The sequence below is a fragment of the Apis cerana genome, linkage group LG6 (genome assembly GCF_029169275.1).
Source record: "Apis cerana isolate GH-2021 linkage group LG6, AcerK_1.0, whole genome shotgun sequence".
Classification (NCBI taxonomy): Eukaryota; Metazoa; Arthropoda; class Insecta; order Hymenoptera; family Apidae; genus Apis; species Apis cerana.
In genome coordinates, this window is record NC_083857.1 from 16,191,500 (window position 1) to 16,205,628 (window position 14,129).

Sequence of the window (14,129 nt, forward strand, 5' to 3'; positions counted from 1 at the left end):
TCACGATGATTTTATTACTGATCTGATTACTTATTTTTCATTAGTTAGACGATTATACTTTTACAACTCTTTAGTTATCATTAATGTGACTAGAATAAAAATTCAACAAAAATTCTTAAAAATGAAAAATTTATATCCAAATAATTTTAAAATTTTTAAATTCCGATAATTAAAATCATTCTTGGTTTCTTTATCAAAATTTATAAATATATATAAAAGTTAAAAATTTTAATGCTATGAATTAAATTTAAGTTGATTATGTATATTTTAATGAAAAATTTGGACGAATAAATTAATTCATAGAAAAATAACTTTTTTTTGTATTACAAAATTATAAATTAATTCTGATGAATTTAGAAAAATTATAGGAAAAATTGATATAATAAGTTGGTAACATCACAATATGTACATGAATAGAAACATTCATTAGCACATGGAATGTTATAACAACTGAATTTTATCCAAGATATTCTTTTTTGCAATTTAAAAAAAATATATATATATATATATATATAAAAATGTTGATTGAACCAAAATTAACAAATACATCAAAAAATTTTGGTAAACCGCCAGAAAAGCAAAATCCTGTAAATATTTCTTTTTATAATTTAACTATTATTGTTTTTAAAAATAATTTTAATAATTTTAATAATTTTAATAATTTTTTTCTGTATTTTATGTATTTTAGTTATTACAAAGATTAGGTGCTCCACATATAGATTCTTTTAATTATATGCTAGAAGATGGTTTATGTAAAGCTGTTAAAGATAATCCATATGTTTATATTCATCTTCCAAATAAAGACAAAGTAGCATTATGGATTGATGATGTGTCTATTGATCAACCTAGTGTTCCATCTGGTATAATTGGAGTAAAAACTCATAAAATTTATCCTACAGAATGCCGACAACGAGGATGTAGTTATAAAGGAAAGATAACAGTTAAATTAGGATGGTCTATCAATGATAAATTACAAGAGACTCTTGCAAGAGATTTGGGAGAAATTCCAATAATGATTAAAGTATGTAATATAATTTTGTAAAAGATAAATAATTTATTTATATATTATTTGTATGTTATAGTCTAATAGATGTCATTTAAATAAGATGAATCCTAAAGATTTAGTTCTTCATGGAGAACATGAACAAGAATGGGGTGGATATTTTGTTATTAAAGGACTTGAGAGAATTATAAGAATGTTACTAATGACAAGAAGAAATTATCCTATTGCTATTAAAAGATCAGGATGGAAAACTCGTGGCATACAATTTAGCGATCTTGGTTTATTTTTAAGAAGTGTTAGAGATGATAATACCACAGCTGTATGTATATAATAATAAAAGTATTTCTGATAAACTACACTGTCTGTAAACTAAACTATCATTATACTTTACAGAATAATACTTTGCATTACGTAACTGATGGCTCTGCAAAATTAATGTTTTCCCATAAAAAAGTTTTATATTATGTTCCATTAATTTTAATTTTAAAATGTTTAGTTGATGTCTCAGATATTTTTATTTATAATGCATTAACAGCTGGATGTGAATATGATTTATATTATAAAGGTTGTATCTTGAATATGTTAAGAGCAGTACATGAGCAAGGTTTAAATAATCATGAAGAATGTAAAGCTTATATAGGAAAAATGTTTAGAATAAAATTTTTTGAATTACCTGAAGATGCTACTGATATAGATGTTTGTGATTTTATCATTAAGTAAGTTTAATGGTAATCTTATCGGTAAATATATATTAATTTATGTCATTAATATGTAAATATATATAAATATATTTATCATTAATTATTTTTAGACATTGTATAGCAATTCATCTTAATAGTCCATTAGATAAATTTTATTTACTTGCTTTCATGACAAAAAAACTATTTGCTCTTGCAAATAATAAATGTGCTGTAGAAGGTGCTGATTCTGTAATGATGCAAGAATGTTTACTAGGTGGTCATTTATATTTGCAAGTATTAAAAGAAAAATTATATAGTTGGTTAACTAATCTTAAAATGAGTATTTTGAAACGTGCAAGAAGTGCTGGTAATAGATATACTTTAAACGTGCGTAAGTATTTTAAAAGATAATTTAAAAATTATGAATCAAAAATTATTAAAATTAAAATTATTTTATATATTTATATAGAAGAAATGTTGAATATAATGAAATATGGAAATTCATTGGAATCGCAAATGGAAAATTTTTTATCTACTGGAAATTTACGATCATCAACAGGTTTAGGATTGATGCAAAATACAGGACTTACAATTGTTGCTGAAAATATTAATAGAATGCGATATATGAGCCATTTTCGTGCAATACATAGAGGTTCCTTTTTCCAGGAAATGAGAACTACAGAAGCTCGACAATTATTACCAGATGCATGGGGTAATTTTTTATTATATTTAAAAATAAGTAAAAAATAATTAAAAATAGAATTTTCTTAATATTACTATAGTAATTTTTATAATATTACAGGCTTTATTTGTCCTGTACATACACCTGATGGTGCACCTTGTGGTCTTCTTAATCATTTAACAATGAATTGCATTATCACAAAACATCCAGATGCAAAATTAAAAGCTAATATTCCTATTATATTAATGGATCTTGGAATGATTCCATTATCGATTGCTGATAATTGGAAAAATTCCTATATTGTAATGCTAGATGGAAAATTAATTGGACTAATAGATGATAATATAATTGCACGAGTAACAGACAAATTACGATTGCTTAAAATCAAAGGACAAGAGGTAACATAAATTTTTATTTCTGTATAAAGAATTTGTACTTTTTTTATTATTTATATTTAGATTCCATATATGATGGAGATAGCATTAGTACCAAAGAAAACTGTGCCAGCACAATATCCAGGATTATATTTATTTACAAGTCCAGCTCGTATGATGAGACCAATAATGAATTTAGCTGCTAAAAATATAGAATATATTGGAACATTTGAACAAATTTATTTAGATATCTGTGTTACACCTGAAGAAGCCTATGAAGGGGTAATATATTATTTTTTTATTCTTTTCTTTTTTGTTATTTCTTATTTATTATATTATTTTATTTGTAAAAATATTAATTATTATTACAGTTAACATCACATCAAGAATTATCAAAAACAGCTTTCTTAAGTAATTTAGCAAGTCTGATTCCGATGCCAGATTATAATCAAAGTCCACGAAATATGTATCAATGTCAGGTAGAAATTATTCAGAATATTTGAAAATGTTTGTGATATAATAACAAAAATTTTTATTGAATATTTTCATTAGACGAGTAAATAAGGATATGTTAAAATGCTATTCATAAGTAAAACTATATCACGAAATCTATAATTTCTTATCTTCATTGAATCTTTGAAATTGTGCAGATATATTTTATGTTTTTGTTTATATTATATGATTATTAATTGCTAATCATAAATATTAACTATCATTTTTGTTTTTCAGATGAGTAAGCAAACAATGGGTACTCCATGCCATACATGGCAATTACAATCTGAAACTAAATTATATAGGTTACAAACACCTGCAACGCCTCTTTTTCGACCAGTACATCATGATAAAATCAATCTCGATGATTTTGCTATGGGTACTAATGCAATAGTTGCTGTTATTTCTTATACAGTAAGAAAATATTAATTATTAGATTGATATATATTTTGAAAAATTGAATTTAACTTATTTATTAAGTTTTTTCAACATAATTATTAATATGATTTATAATCTTATATTTTTATATATGTAAAAATATAAATGTGAAAACAGTTTAATAATTAACACAAATTTAAAAATTGTTTTTTATGTATATTTATTTTATTAGGGGTATGATATGGAAGATGCGATGATCATAAACAAAGCAGCATATGATAGAGGCTTTGCACATGGAATGATTTATAAATCTGAATTTATAGATTTAAAAGATCAAAAAAGTTATTTTGCAAGGAATCCTGATAAATCTGAACTTGTAGAAAAATTAGACATTGATGGTCTTCCTTTACCAGGTACAATCATTTCAGAAGGTGATGTCTATTATTGGTAAGTTTATATTTATTAAATTTTTAATGTTTTTATTAAATTTTTATTGAATGAAATACATGTTGTTTTAATAGTTATTACGATGCAGATCAGTCAACATACATTACTGGAAAATATCATGGAAAAGAAGATGCTTATGTTGATACAGTAAAACTTTGTGGAACATTACATAATCATATTCCACGTAGAGCTTGTATTACTTTTCGTATTCCAGTTAGTAAAATTTTAATTAATATTTTATTTTATAGAATGTTCTTATATAAATATAATGGAGAATGTAGAATGATTCTATATAAAAAAAATGAATCAAAGATCTAAAATAAAACCTTATAGATAAAACTTTATAAAATTTTCAGGTAAATCGATTTTGAAACTTATTAAATTTGAGTATAAAAAAATTTATATAAAATTTTCAATAGATATCTTATTATTAAAATTAAATTAACAAGTAAAATAAGTGAATAAATTATTATTTTTGTAATATTAAGAAATATAAATATCACTTATTTATAAAATATTTATAAAAATTAAATTTAAAATATTTTTATTTATAGAATTTTTAATTTAATTTTGTTGAAAATAAATGAAAATATATATATTATTCTACATTTTCATTTCATTTTTATATGTAGAAATATTCATATTATTTGTAGTGTAATACATTCTATTTATATAAATATAGTAAATACAAATTTATTCTAAATTTCAGCGTAATCCAAGTGTTGGAGATAAATTTGCTTCAAGAGCAGGTCAAAAAGGTATCTGTTCACAAAAATGGTCTGCAGAAGACTTACCATTTACAGAAACTGGTTTAATTCCTGATATTGTATTTAATCCTCATGGTTTTCCAAGTCGTATGACAATAGGTAAAAAGATTTAAAAAAAATTATATATTAAAAATATTTATTTCTGAATTCATAATTGTTTAAGTTATAATATTTATATATATATATATATATGTGTGTGTGTGTGTGTGTATAATATAGCTATGATGATTGAATTAATGGCTGGAAAATCAGCAGCCATACATGGATTGGTACATGATGCAACATCATTTAGGTTTAACGAAGACGAAACTGCAGTTGAATATTTTGGAAAATTGTTAGAACGTGGTGGTTACAACTATTATGGAACAGAAAGAATGTATTCTGGAATAGATGGAAGAGAAATGACTGCTGATATATTTTTTGGAATAGTACATTATCAACGATTACGTCATATGGTTTCAGATAAATGGCAGGTTAGTATATCTATATAATACTTAAGATTTTTTTTATTTATTTCTATTTTTTCAGGTTAGAAGTACTGGTCCAATTGATGTTTTGACAAGACAACCTATAAAGGGTAGAAGAAAAGGTGGTGGTGTTCGATTTGGAGAAATGGAAAGAGATTCATTGATATCTCATGGTTGTTCATTTTTACTTCAAGATCGTCTTTTTCATTGTTCAGACAAAACAACGGTAAATATGTTTAATTAATTAATTTAATTCTTTATAAATATTATTATTTGTTATTACTATTGTGATTATTATTATTATTATTATAATATTATAATTAGCATAATCCCATATACATTAAAATATTTGTATTCCCTAGGCAATATTTTAATAGATTTAAGTAAAATTTTTGAAATTCATTGTGAAATTTATTCACATATAGTTCATAGTACAGATGTAAATTTTGGTAGAATGACAATGTAACTCTTTTTTAAAATAGGTTAAATTAATAATTAGCTACAAATTTATTTAAAATAAAAAATAATAATAATATTATTACTAATTTTAAGAATTCTATTACAATTTTAAGCAAATTCTTAGTGATATAATTTTTTATAATCTTATATTTAATTAATAATAATTTTAATATTTCAGACTTTAGTTTGTCAAAAATGTGGTACATTGTTGGGTCCAATAATGGAAATGGCTTTAAATGCATCAGGATTAGGTAACAAGTCAAGATGTCGTCTTTGTGGTGATGATGAATCTGTGAGAGAAATTGACATACCATACATTTTTCGATATCTTGTAACACAATTAACATCTTGTAATATTAATGTAAAATTATCATTTGCAGAAAAATGATAGAAATGAATGATTACTTTTATATTCTTTCTAATATTTTATTTTTCTTAACATTTCATAAACATTTTACTTACAAAGTAAGCAGTAGCATTCTATAAATACGTTCATTCCATTATTTAATATTTTTTAATTGTTATATACATTTTTTGATGAATTAAATTTGACAATACTTTTAATTAAATGTTTGTTTGAATATATATTATTTTTTTTATCTACATAACTACATATAATAGAATATAAAGTAATTTTTATAATATATCTTCAATTAAGAACTTTTTTTCTATATCAGTTTTTACATACAATAGAATAAAAAGTAATTTTTATAATATAATTTCAATTAAGAACTTTTTTTCTGTTTTTTTCTTTTGTTTTTTTTCTTTTTTATCAGTTTTTACACATAATGTAAATTATTTGAAGATAATTAGAAAAAAAACAAAATGTCCAAGATTTTAAGAGAAAATTATAATTATAATATATATTTAAGCTTTTGCTGGAACTTGTGCACCAGGTTTTGTTCCTGGAGCATTTGATGTTCCAGTTTGTTCTTTTTCCAGTTGTTTTCCTAAATATTCCCTAAAAATTCAAAATTTTTTATTAATAAATTTTAAAACTTCTTAAAAGTTATTTAGAACTTTTTTTTAATTATATAAAATTTTTTTACATAACAGGTATATTAATTACATACCAATTATGTACCATGAGTTTTTGAACTGCAAGAAGAGCTTCATATCTTACATTAGGATCTTCATGTCCTAAAAGTTGCATTACTCGCTGTTTACCCCCAAGTTGTTCAATTATACTGAAATAATTAAAAAAATTATTTTATCAAATATTTTTTGAAAATAGAGATAAGAATACATACTGTTTGCCACGTGGATAGTGTCTCACATATTCTCCTACATCAAAACTAGCTACACTAAGAACCAAAGGATCTTTACTAGTTTCCAATAAATGTACTAAAATACGCAACAATTCATAATTCTTTTCATTTAATCGATTAGCATTTTCTCGCCAGAATTTCCCAGATTTATGAACAGGAGACCATTCAAGACGTCCGGATTTTACTTCGGTCGAATACTCGTCAAAAGAACTTAAATCTTGAACAGATGCTTGTAACTTGTCATTCAAAAATTCAATATCATCAGTAATATCTTCGTCATCGAATTTACGTTGTCCAAGGATCGAAAGTTGTTTCAATACTTTACACTGTACCATAGCTATACAATGTTCTTTAGCAACTTGTCCATCCTCTACTTTTTCAATCAAGTTCTATAAAATATGAAAAAATAAAATAACAATAATAAAATATATTTAATCAATTTGATTGATTATTTAATCTTAAATTCTAAATTATTTTATACATTATATGTAACTTACTCTAAATACTGCTAAAATAATACGAGTTACTTTTTCCTTAACAGAATCACTTAATATATCTGCCAAAATAGGAATAACACTAAATCTAAAATTAAAATTTATGAATATATTTTTGCTATAATAATTTTTTAAAATGCAATTATATAATATATAATAATATGTAATACATACTTATTCATTTTTTCTGCAAGCAATGGATTAAATGTTAATACCCATATACAGAATATAAGTTGATATTGTACTTGGAAATTTACTCTGCCTGATAGAACACTTATTAAAGTAGAAATTCCATCAACGGATACAAATGCAAAACGGTATTCGTCTATGCGAAGCATCATTTGTAAACAACGTGCCACAGATTGAATATATTCATTATTCTAAATAAATACAAGTAATATGTAATTAAAATATAATTAAATTAAAATTAAAATTTTAATTATGTGTGTGCACAAAAAAAATAAAATAAAAAAGATTATTTTGCAAGTAAATTTTACTTATATAAAACAAAATAATTTATATTAATAATAAATTCTTACTTAGAAAAAATGAAAAAATATTTAATAAATATGAATAATATATTTAATTAATAATTTTCATTTCAAGCTTTCTATCAAATAAAAATAATTTTATAAAATATTTACTTATATTCCATTGTTTATTTAAATTTATATTTAATTCTATTATAATTATTCTCTCATCTTATGTTTTTATTTTATTTTAAATTTAAGAATTGATTAGAAAATAGCTGCATGATATTTTTGTATTAATATTTAATTATTGTAAAACCAACCGGACTTTGTAGTTCATGTAGTTCATTTGTCTCCTTGTCCATAGTGTTGTCTTGTTCTACTCTTGCATGCAAATTTGTATCCTGAGGAGCTTCAAACTAAAACCCCGTGTGATTTATTTATGTGTTCAAATAATTGCAATTCAAAAACATTTATTATTACGTTATTAAAAAGCAATATTAATCTGTTATATAAATTTATACAATATGTTTATATTTTTTATATTTAGTAATGCTTGCTCTAGGACAATCTATTGACATTTTTGTTTATATATTTTAGTAAATTTTTATAAAATTTATTGTAAGAAATGTATAACAGAACAAAGATACATTTTTGAGATTAATTATGTTATAATTTTAAAAATTTTATTATGTATACATATATAATGAGAACCAACACCAATATTGTGTGCACACACATAATTATATTACATAAAAACGAAAAAGCAACAAATTAAAAGCACATGATATTATATTGATACTACAATAACAAATAAATGATAAAAAATAAATATTTTATATTCTCTAATATTTTTATAATTCTTAAATTTGAATTAGAATTGAATTATATTTTTGTAAATATAAGCACTTACACTGAGTTTCAATTGATCTTTTAACCATGTCAAGTAAAATTGAAGATCTGTTTTTTCCATTAGATCATGACTCCAGCAAGCAAGTTTAGCAATAATTCGAGAGGTCATATTCATTATAAATCCATCTTGTCTATTTAACAAATTCAAAAAAGGACCCCATACTGATTCACGTTTGCGATTCGAATGTTCTCTAAAGATTTCTACACGACTACGATCTTCCTAAAATTTAATTATGAACAATTAAAAATATTTAATAATTTATTATAATTAATTATTATAATTTATTATATATATTTATTAAAATGAATTTCATATTTTACTATCTGAATTTTTACTATTTGAATTAATTGTACACACTAAGAAGGAAAATATAAGAAAATATATTAGAGAAATTGAAAAAAAATCTATTATTTTTATATATAATTTTTTAAAAAATTTATTTGAAAAATGAATGAAATAGAAATTATTCTTAAAAAAAAGAAAATTATGTTTTATTAATTAATATTTAAAAATTTATATATAATAATAGAAGTTTTTTGCTTGTATTAAAAATAGTGGATTTTTTTCAGTTTTTTAATATATATAAATTTAGTTTTAAATAAATAATATAAATTATTATAATATCTAATAAATAATTTGAAAACTTTTATTATACGAAAGATTGAGTTAATCCAATCATGTTATTTTTTGATAAATTTTTTCAAATAATGTTTTATTATATTTTGGTTTATTATTATAATATAATTTGATGTACCTGAAGCATGTCATCAATCATTGTAAGTATATATTGAATAGTTTGATCTTTTGAAATATGACCAAGTAAATTAAGAAATGTTTTAGCAGCTTGATGTGGATTTTCCTTGAGTTTTGCATCTCGAACATTAGGATCATTTGTATCAAAAGCTACTATGAAATCATGATCTTCCTTTGATATCATATGAGACCTATGAAATATAGAAAATAATTAAATGTTAATATTAATAATATTGTATTATAATAAATATAATACATTAATTATGATATTACTTATAATGACATTCTCTTACTGTAGATATGATTGCCATTTAATTTGTTGATTCCTAATGTCAGCAGCTTGTTGTTGTAGAATACTTGTAGCTGCTAGCATATCTAGAATATTGCAAAATATTATTTAATATTCAAACTGTAATAAGACATCAATAAAAAAATAAAAATTTAATACAAACATTTATAATGTTGTTTATTAATTTTAATTTGTGTTTATAATGACAAATACTTAAAAATATAAAACATAAATATATAATTATAAAAAAATAATTTGTTATAAAAAATATTGATAATATATAATTTAAATTATTATAAAAAGAATTTATTTGAAATTGTATGTATAATTTAATATTTAATAAAATTTAATATTTTATATTTTAATTATTTTATTTATTTATCATTTTTAATAAATGAATAAAATCGAAATAAAAATAATATTATAAATCATATAAACATATCACATTAATGGGAGGGGCAATATCAAATTAATAAATATATATTTGAAAATAATTACCAATTTTTTCATCTGGCAAAGCCGGTATCATTTCTTTAATATTTACACGGTCAACCATTTTTTATTGTTTCTTAAAACTAATATATTTCAGTTAAAACTTTAGTTGCAAAAAATTAGACTTCCTATTGCAAATTGCACCTCCTTCAATAGTTAGATCACAAGATCGATGTATAACCAATTGTTATTGAAACTACAAAAACTCCCTAGCATAAAATTTAAATATTTCTAGTTAATATAATGTTACGTTGTTAATAAATTACGAGGGACATTTAAAATTATTTTTATATACAAATAAAAAATGCAAAAATGTTTTTTGAAACGAATTATTTAAAATAAGTGTAAGTAATGTTTAATAAAATCCAAGATATTAAAATTAAAAGTTTACTTCTGTATTAATTTTCAATAAATTATTTTTTATATATATGAAATGAATATGCTGACAAAAATTATTTCATAAAATAAAACACAATATTTTATAAAAATTTGTTTATTTTGTAATGAACATGTTGTATGTATAAAACTATTATCTAATTACATTTAAATAGCTATTCTTCTGTATATTGGGAATATGATTTTTTTATTATATTTAATTATACTTTCGCAATCTGTCTTTTTTGATCAACTGACTTGATAATGGAATATTGATAACAAAATATATTTATAATATTTTTCAATAATTTTTCAGTTTATGATAAAAAAAATATTTATTTGTTATTTAAATAAAAAGTTATTATAGAATATTTTCAATAAAATAGATATAAGTCAGTTCATCGTTCAGTTCGGATAATAAATTCAGATTCATTAATTTTTACATGTTACATATAATAATTTTCCGCTGCATTTGATAATGTATTAAGATTACATATTATACTATATGCGCGAGTAATATTTATTATTATTTCTAAAATATGATCTTTTTAGTCTTAATACGCACATATGGGTTAATTATTGTTATAATCTATTGTATTTATAAGCTCCTTGATTAATATATGTATATTAATGGATTCTATTATTTCATATATTGTCATAATTGGCAAATTTCTATCAACTTTTTTTATTATTATATATTATTAACATTTTTCATATTTATACTATATCTTTGCAAACGGAAGACTATTATTATTATTTTATTAAATTTCTAATAAAAAATCAATCAAACTGCGTTTAAACTGAAATTTTTGTTACACATATATATATATATAAAATTAAATGAATATGAAACAAAATTTACTCGTTGATAATTGACCAAATTATAAATGTTTGCAAATATTTTTTTGTTTTTTATCAAACATAAATCAAATATTTTTTTTTCTTTAATAAGGTACAATATAAATATAATGTCTTTATAAATCTATTTTGTCCATTTCCGTTCAAAAAATATTATATGCTCACAAATATTCTCTTTTCCACACATATATGTTTTTTTGTCTTTTTCTCATATTAAGTAGTATATTTCATCCACGTTTCAACAATCTGTTTCTTTTTCTCTTATTTTCTTCTATCTTTCACACATAATATATACGTTACAGAAAAATATTATTCTGTATATTTATATTTACAATATTATGTACTTTGTATGTTCCCTTAGCTTTTAATTGGTGCTGAATTTTTAACTTAAAATTAATTTTTAATTCTCATATGTGTAATTATTAATGATAATTTACATTTTGTACCAATAATGAAAACATAGCACCGATTAAAAGTGAAGGTAATTTGATATTTTAAATTTTATCTTTTTTTTATATATTTTTTTTCAATAAAAATACTGACTAAATTTTCCTTTCATTTCAATAATTTTAAAATTTTAATCGATTTTCTTTTAATTTAATTATAATATGTAATAAATATAAAATACACGCATAAAAGATGTAAAAAATATACATATGTATGATAATATAATTATATTTTTCGATCTTATATTGTTTGATTAATTAAATTCCCTAAAATCAAATAATATAGAATTTTCAATTTAAATCAAACGCAAAAGTTGAAAGCACTGATCCATTTATCATAAGTTTCTTTTAAATAGAGAAAAATACATTAATTTTTTGTACTATTTTTTAATCAATTAAAAATGTATCAAAAATTTGATAAGTATTTCGTGAAAGTTCTTTAAGTTAATAATTTTAATCAAATTGTCAATTGTTAACTATTCGCTATTTTTACGCAATTTTTATTTATTTAATTTTTTTTATTACTTCACATCACAAATTATCAAAAAATTAAATTATTACATTTCATAGAAGGCACAAATATTTCAATGTTTTTCTTTTTATAGTATTTACTATTCATTATTGTATTAATAATAATTTTCCCAACAAAAACATTTCTTGATTGTTAAAAATTTTATTTTAATTCGAATGATGCATACTTCACTATAAAATTTTTTATATTTTTTAATATAATATTCTATTTTTTTTTTAAATTAATTATAACGACAATAATGTCGATACTAAAATAATATTTTCAAAAGTTTCATTATATATTGATTAATTTAAAAATTAAAAAGAACATGAATGTATTATCAATATTTATAATATTTATAGTTAGAGATACTTTAATTTTGTTAATTATTTAAATGACTTATTTAAACAAAAATCTCTTTTTTAAAAAAAGAAAACTCCTCCTCCGAAAAAAATCTTTATATATAATTATAAATAACAGTACAGAAATTTTTTATCTGTAAACTTTTAAATATATTTTTAAATTTTTCAAATTATTATGAAAAATTGTATCTCAGCGCCATCTGAATTTAAAAATATAATATTAAATGACAAACAAATGAATATTTTGTGAATGAAAAATATAGTAACTTAATATTTCAAAAAATTCAATTTTACAAATATATTTTATGCATAAAATATATATGCTTACAGAATGTTCCATTAAAAATGATAAGTAAAAAATAAAATAGCTTCATATTAAAACGATTGAAAATAAATTAATGATTATTTTTACATGATTGTCTTTTCAGAATAAAAAAAATACTTATTATTTATAATTACAAATAAATATTTTTTAAATTCAAAATTTTACAAAAAAATTTATAGAATAATAAAATTTTTCATATTATTGTTAATAAAAATTATATTTTCTATCATATTTAATAGACACTCTGTATAATAGGATAATTTATAATTTTGCACAAAAAAATTTCTTGTAAAGATAGGAAGACGATTCTTATAGATTAAGTATTGCATGTAATAATGAATCAAAAAAAAAAAAATTACTTAATTGTTGTATTAATAGATAGAATAATAATGCGTTGATATGACAGTCTCATTATAGTACCAACGACAGAAATGAGTATTCTTTGTTTTAAAGGAGACTTTAGCTCCATTTCATAATTGATTTTTGTAAAAAATTTTGTATTTATTTTTAAAATATGAAATTGCACCAGCTTACAACTAAAGCGCAATAATTTTTTGTTATAATTTTATAACATCTTTTTTAACAATGATATTAAATGAATAACAAATTAACTTTACGATAATGTACTCTATGAATATAATAGAATTTTTTGAACAAATTATTCGAATTTGTGAATATAATTTTATATTCATTTGTGATAAGAATCTTTAATCACTGGTTTTAACATTCATTATGATGATATATATTTTTTACATAAACATAATAAACTAAACTTAGTTTCTAAATAATAGAATAATCGTAAAATTTTAATAACAAATAAACAA

At 21.1% G+C, this 14,129-nt stretch overlaps 2 protein-coding genes across 5 annotated transcripts; one reads left to right on the top strand and one right to left on the bottom strand.

Moving 5' to 3' along the window:
• Positions 1-450: 450 nt before the first annotated feature.
• On the top strand, positions 451-6,159 carry LOC107999166 (DNA-directed RNA polymerase I subunit RPA2). Of its 2 annotated transcripts, XM_017058852.3 has the most exons (16): positions 451-587; positions 689-1,021; positions 1,083-1,322; positions 1,397-1,719; positions 1,815-2,074; positions 2,153-2,395; positions 2,486-2,763; positions 2,824-3,021; positions 3,111-3,218; positions 3,469-3,645; positions 3,842-4,056; positions 4,131-4,269; positions 4,766-4,922; positions 5,043-5,296; positions 5,352-5,516; positions 5,928-6,159. In XM_017058852.3, the coding sequence occupies exons 1-16, from the start codon at positions 519-521 to the stop codon at positions 6,135-6,137; spliced, it is 3,369 nt and encodes a 1,122-aa protein (XP_016914341.1). In that variant the 5' UTR covers positions 451-518; the 3' UTR covers positions 6,138-6,159. The 2 variants fall into 2 exon arrangements, with proteins under 2 accessions (XP_016914341.1, XP_016914342.1); XM_017058853.3 differs by lacking the exons at positions 5,352-5,516; positions 5,928-6,159 and having other exon boundaries at positions 5,116-5,295.
• LOC107999167 (V-type proton ATPase subunit H) lies at positions 6,155-10,623 on the bottom strand. 3 transcript variants are annotated; one of them, XM_017058854.3, is made up of 10 exons: positions 10,435-10,623; positions 9,941-10,022; positions 9,649-9,838; positions 8,895-9,113; positions 8,305-8,400; positions 7,686-7,891; positions 7,515-7,599; positions 7,000-7,406; positions 6,823-6,936; positions 6,155-6,710 (listed from the first exon to the last, which is right to left on the bottom strand). In XM_017058854.3, exons 1-10 carry the CDS (start codon positions 10,490-10,492, stop codon positions 6,617-6,619), a joined length of 1,551 nt encoding a protein of 516 aa, XP_016914343.1. In that variant the 5' UTR covers positions 10,493-10,623; the 3' UTR covers positions 6,155-6,616. The 3 variants fall into 3 exon arrangements, with proteins under 3 accessions (XP_016914343.1, XP_016914345.1, XP_016914344.1); XM_017058856.3 differs by having other exon boundaries at positions 9,921-10,022; positions 10,435-10,502; XM_017058855.3 differs by lacking the exon at positions 8,305-8,400.
• Between the last annotated feature and the right edge of the window lie 3,506 nt (positions 10,624-14,129).

Coding starts and splice junctions, on each gene's coding strand:
- LOC107999166 (XM_017058852.3), top strand. CDS start 519: ATGTTGATTGAACCAAAATTAACAAATACATCAAAAAATTTTGGTAAA. Junction 1,022..1,082: donor AAATTCCAATAATGATTAAA/GTATGTAATATA, acceptor TGTATGTTATAG/TCTAATAGATGTCATTTAAA. Junction 5,297..5,351: donor TGGTTTCAGATAAATGGCAG/GTTAGTATATCT, acceptor CTATTTTTTCAG/GTTAGAAGTACTGGTCCAAT.
- LOC107999167 (XM_017058854.3), bottom strand. CDS start 10,492: ATGGTTGACCGTGTAAATATTAAAGAAATGATACCGGCTTTGCCAGAT. Junction 10,023..10,434: donor TTTGCCAGATGAAAAAATTG/GTAATTATTTTC, acceptor GCAATATTCTAG/ATATGCTAGCAGCTACAAGT. Junction 9,839..9,940: donor AAATGGCAATCATATCTACA/GTAAGAGAATGT, acceptor TATATTTCATAG/GTCTCATATGATATCAAAGG.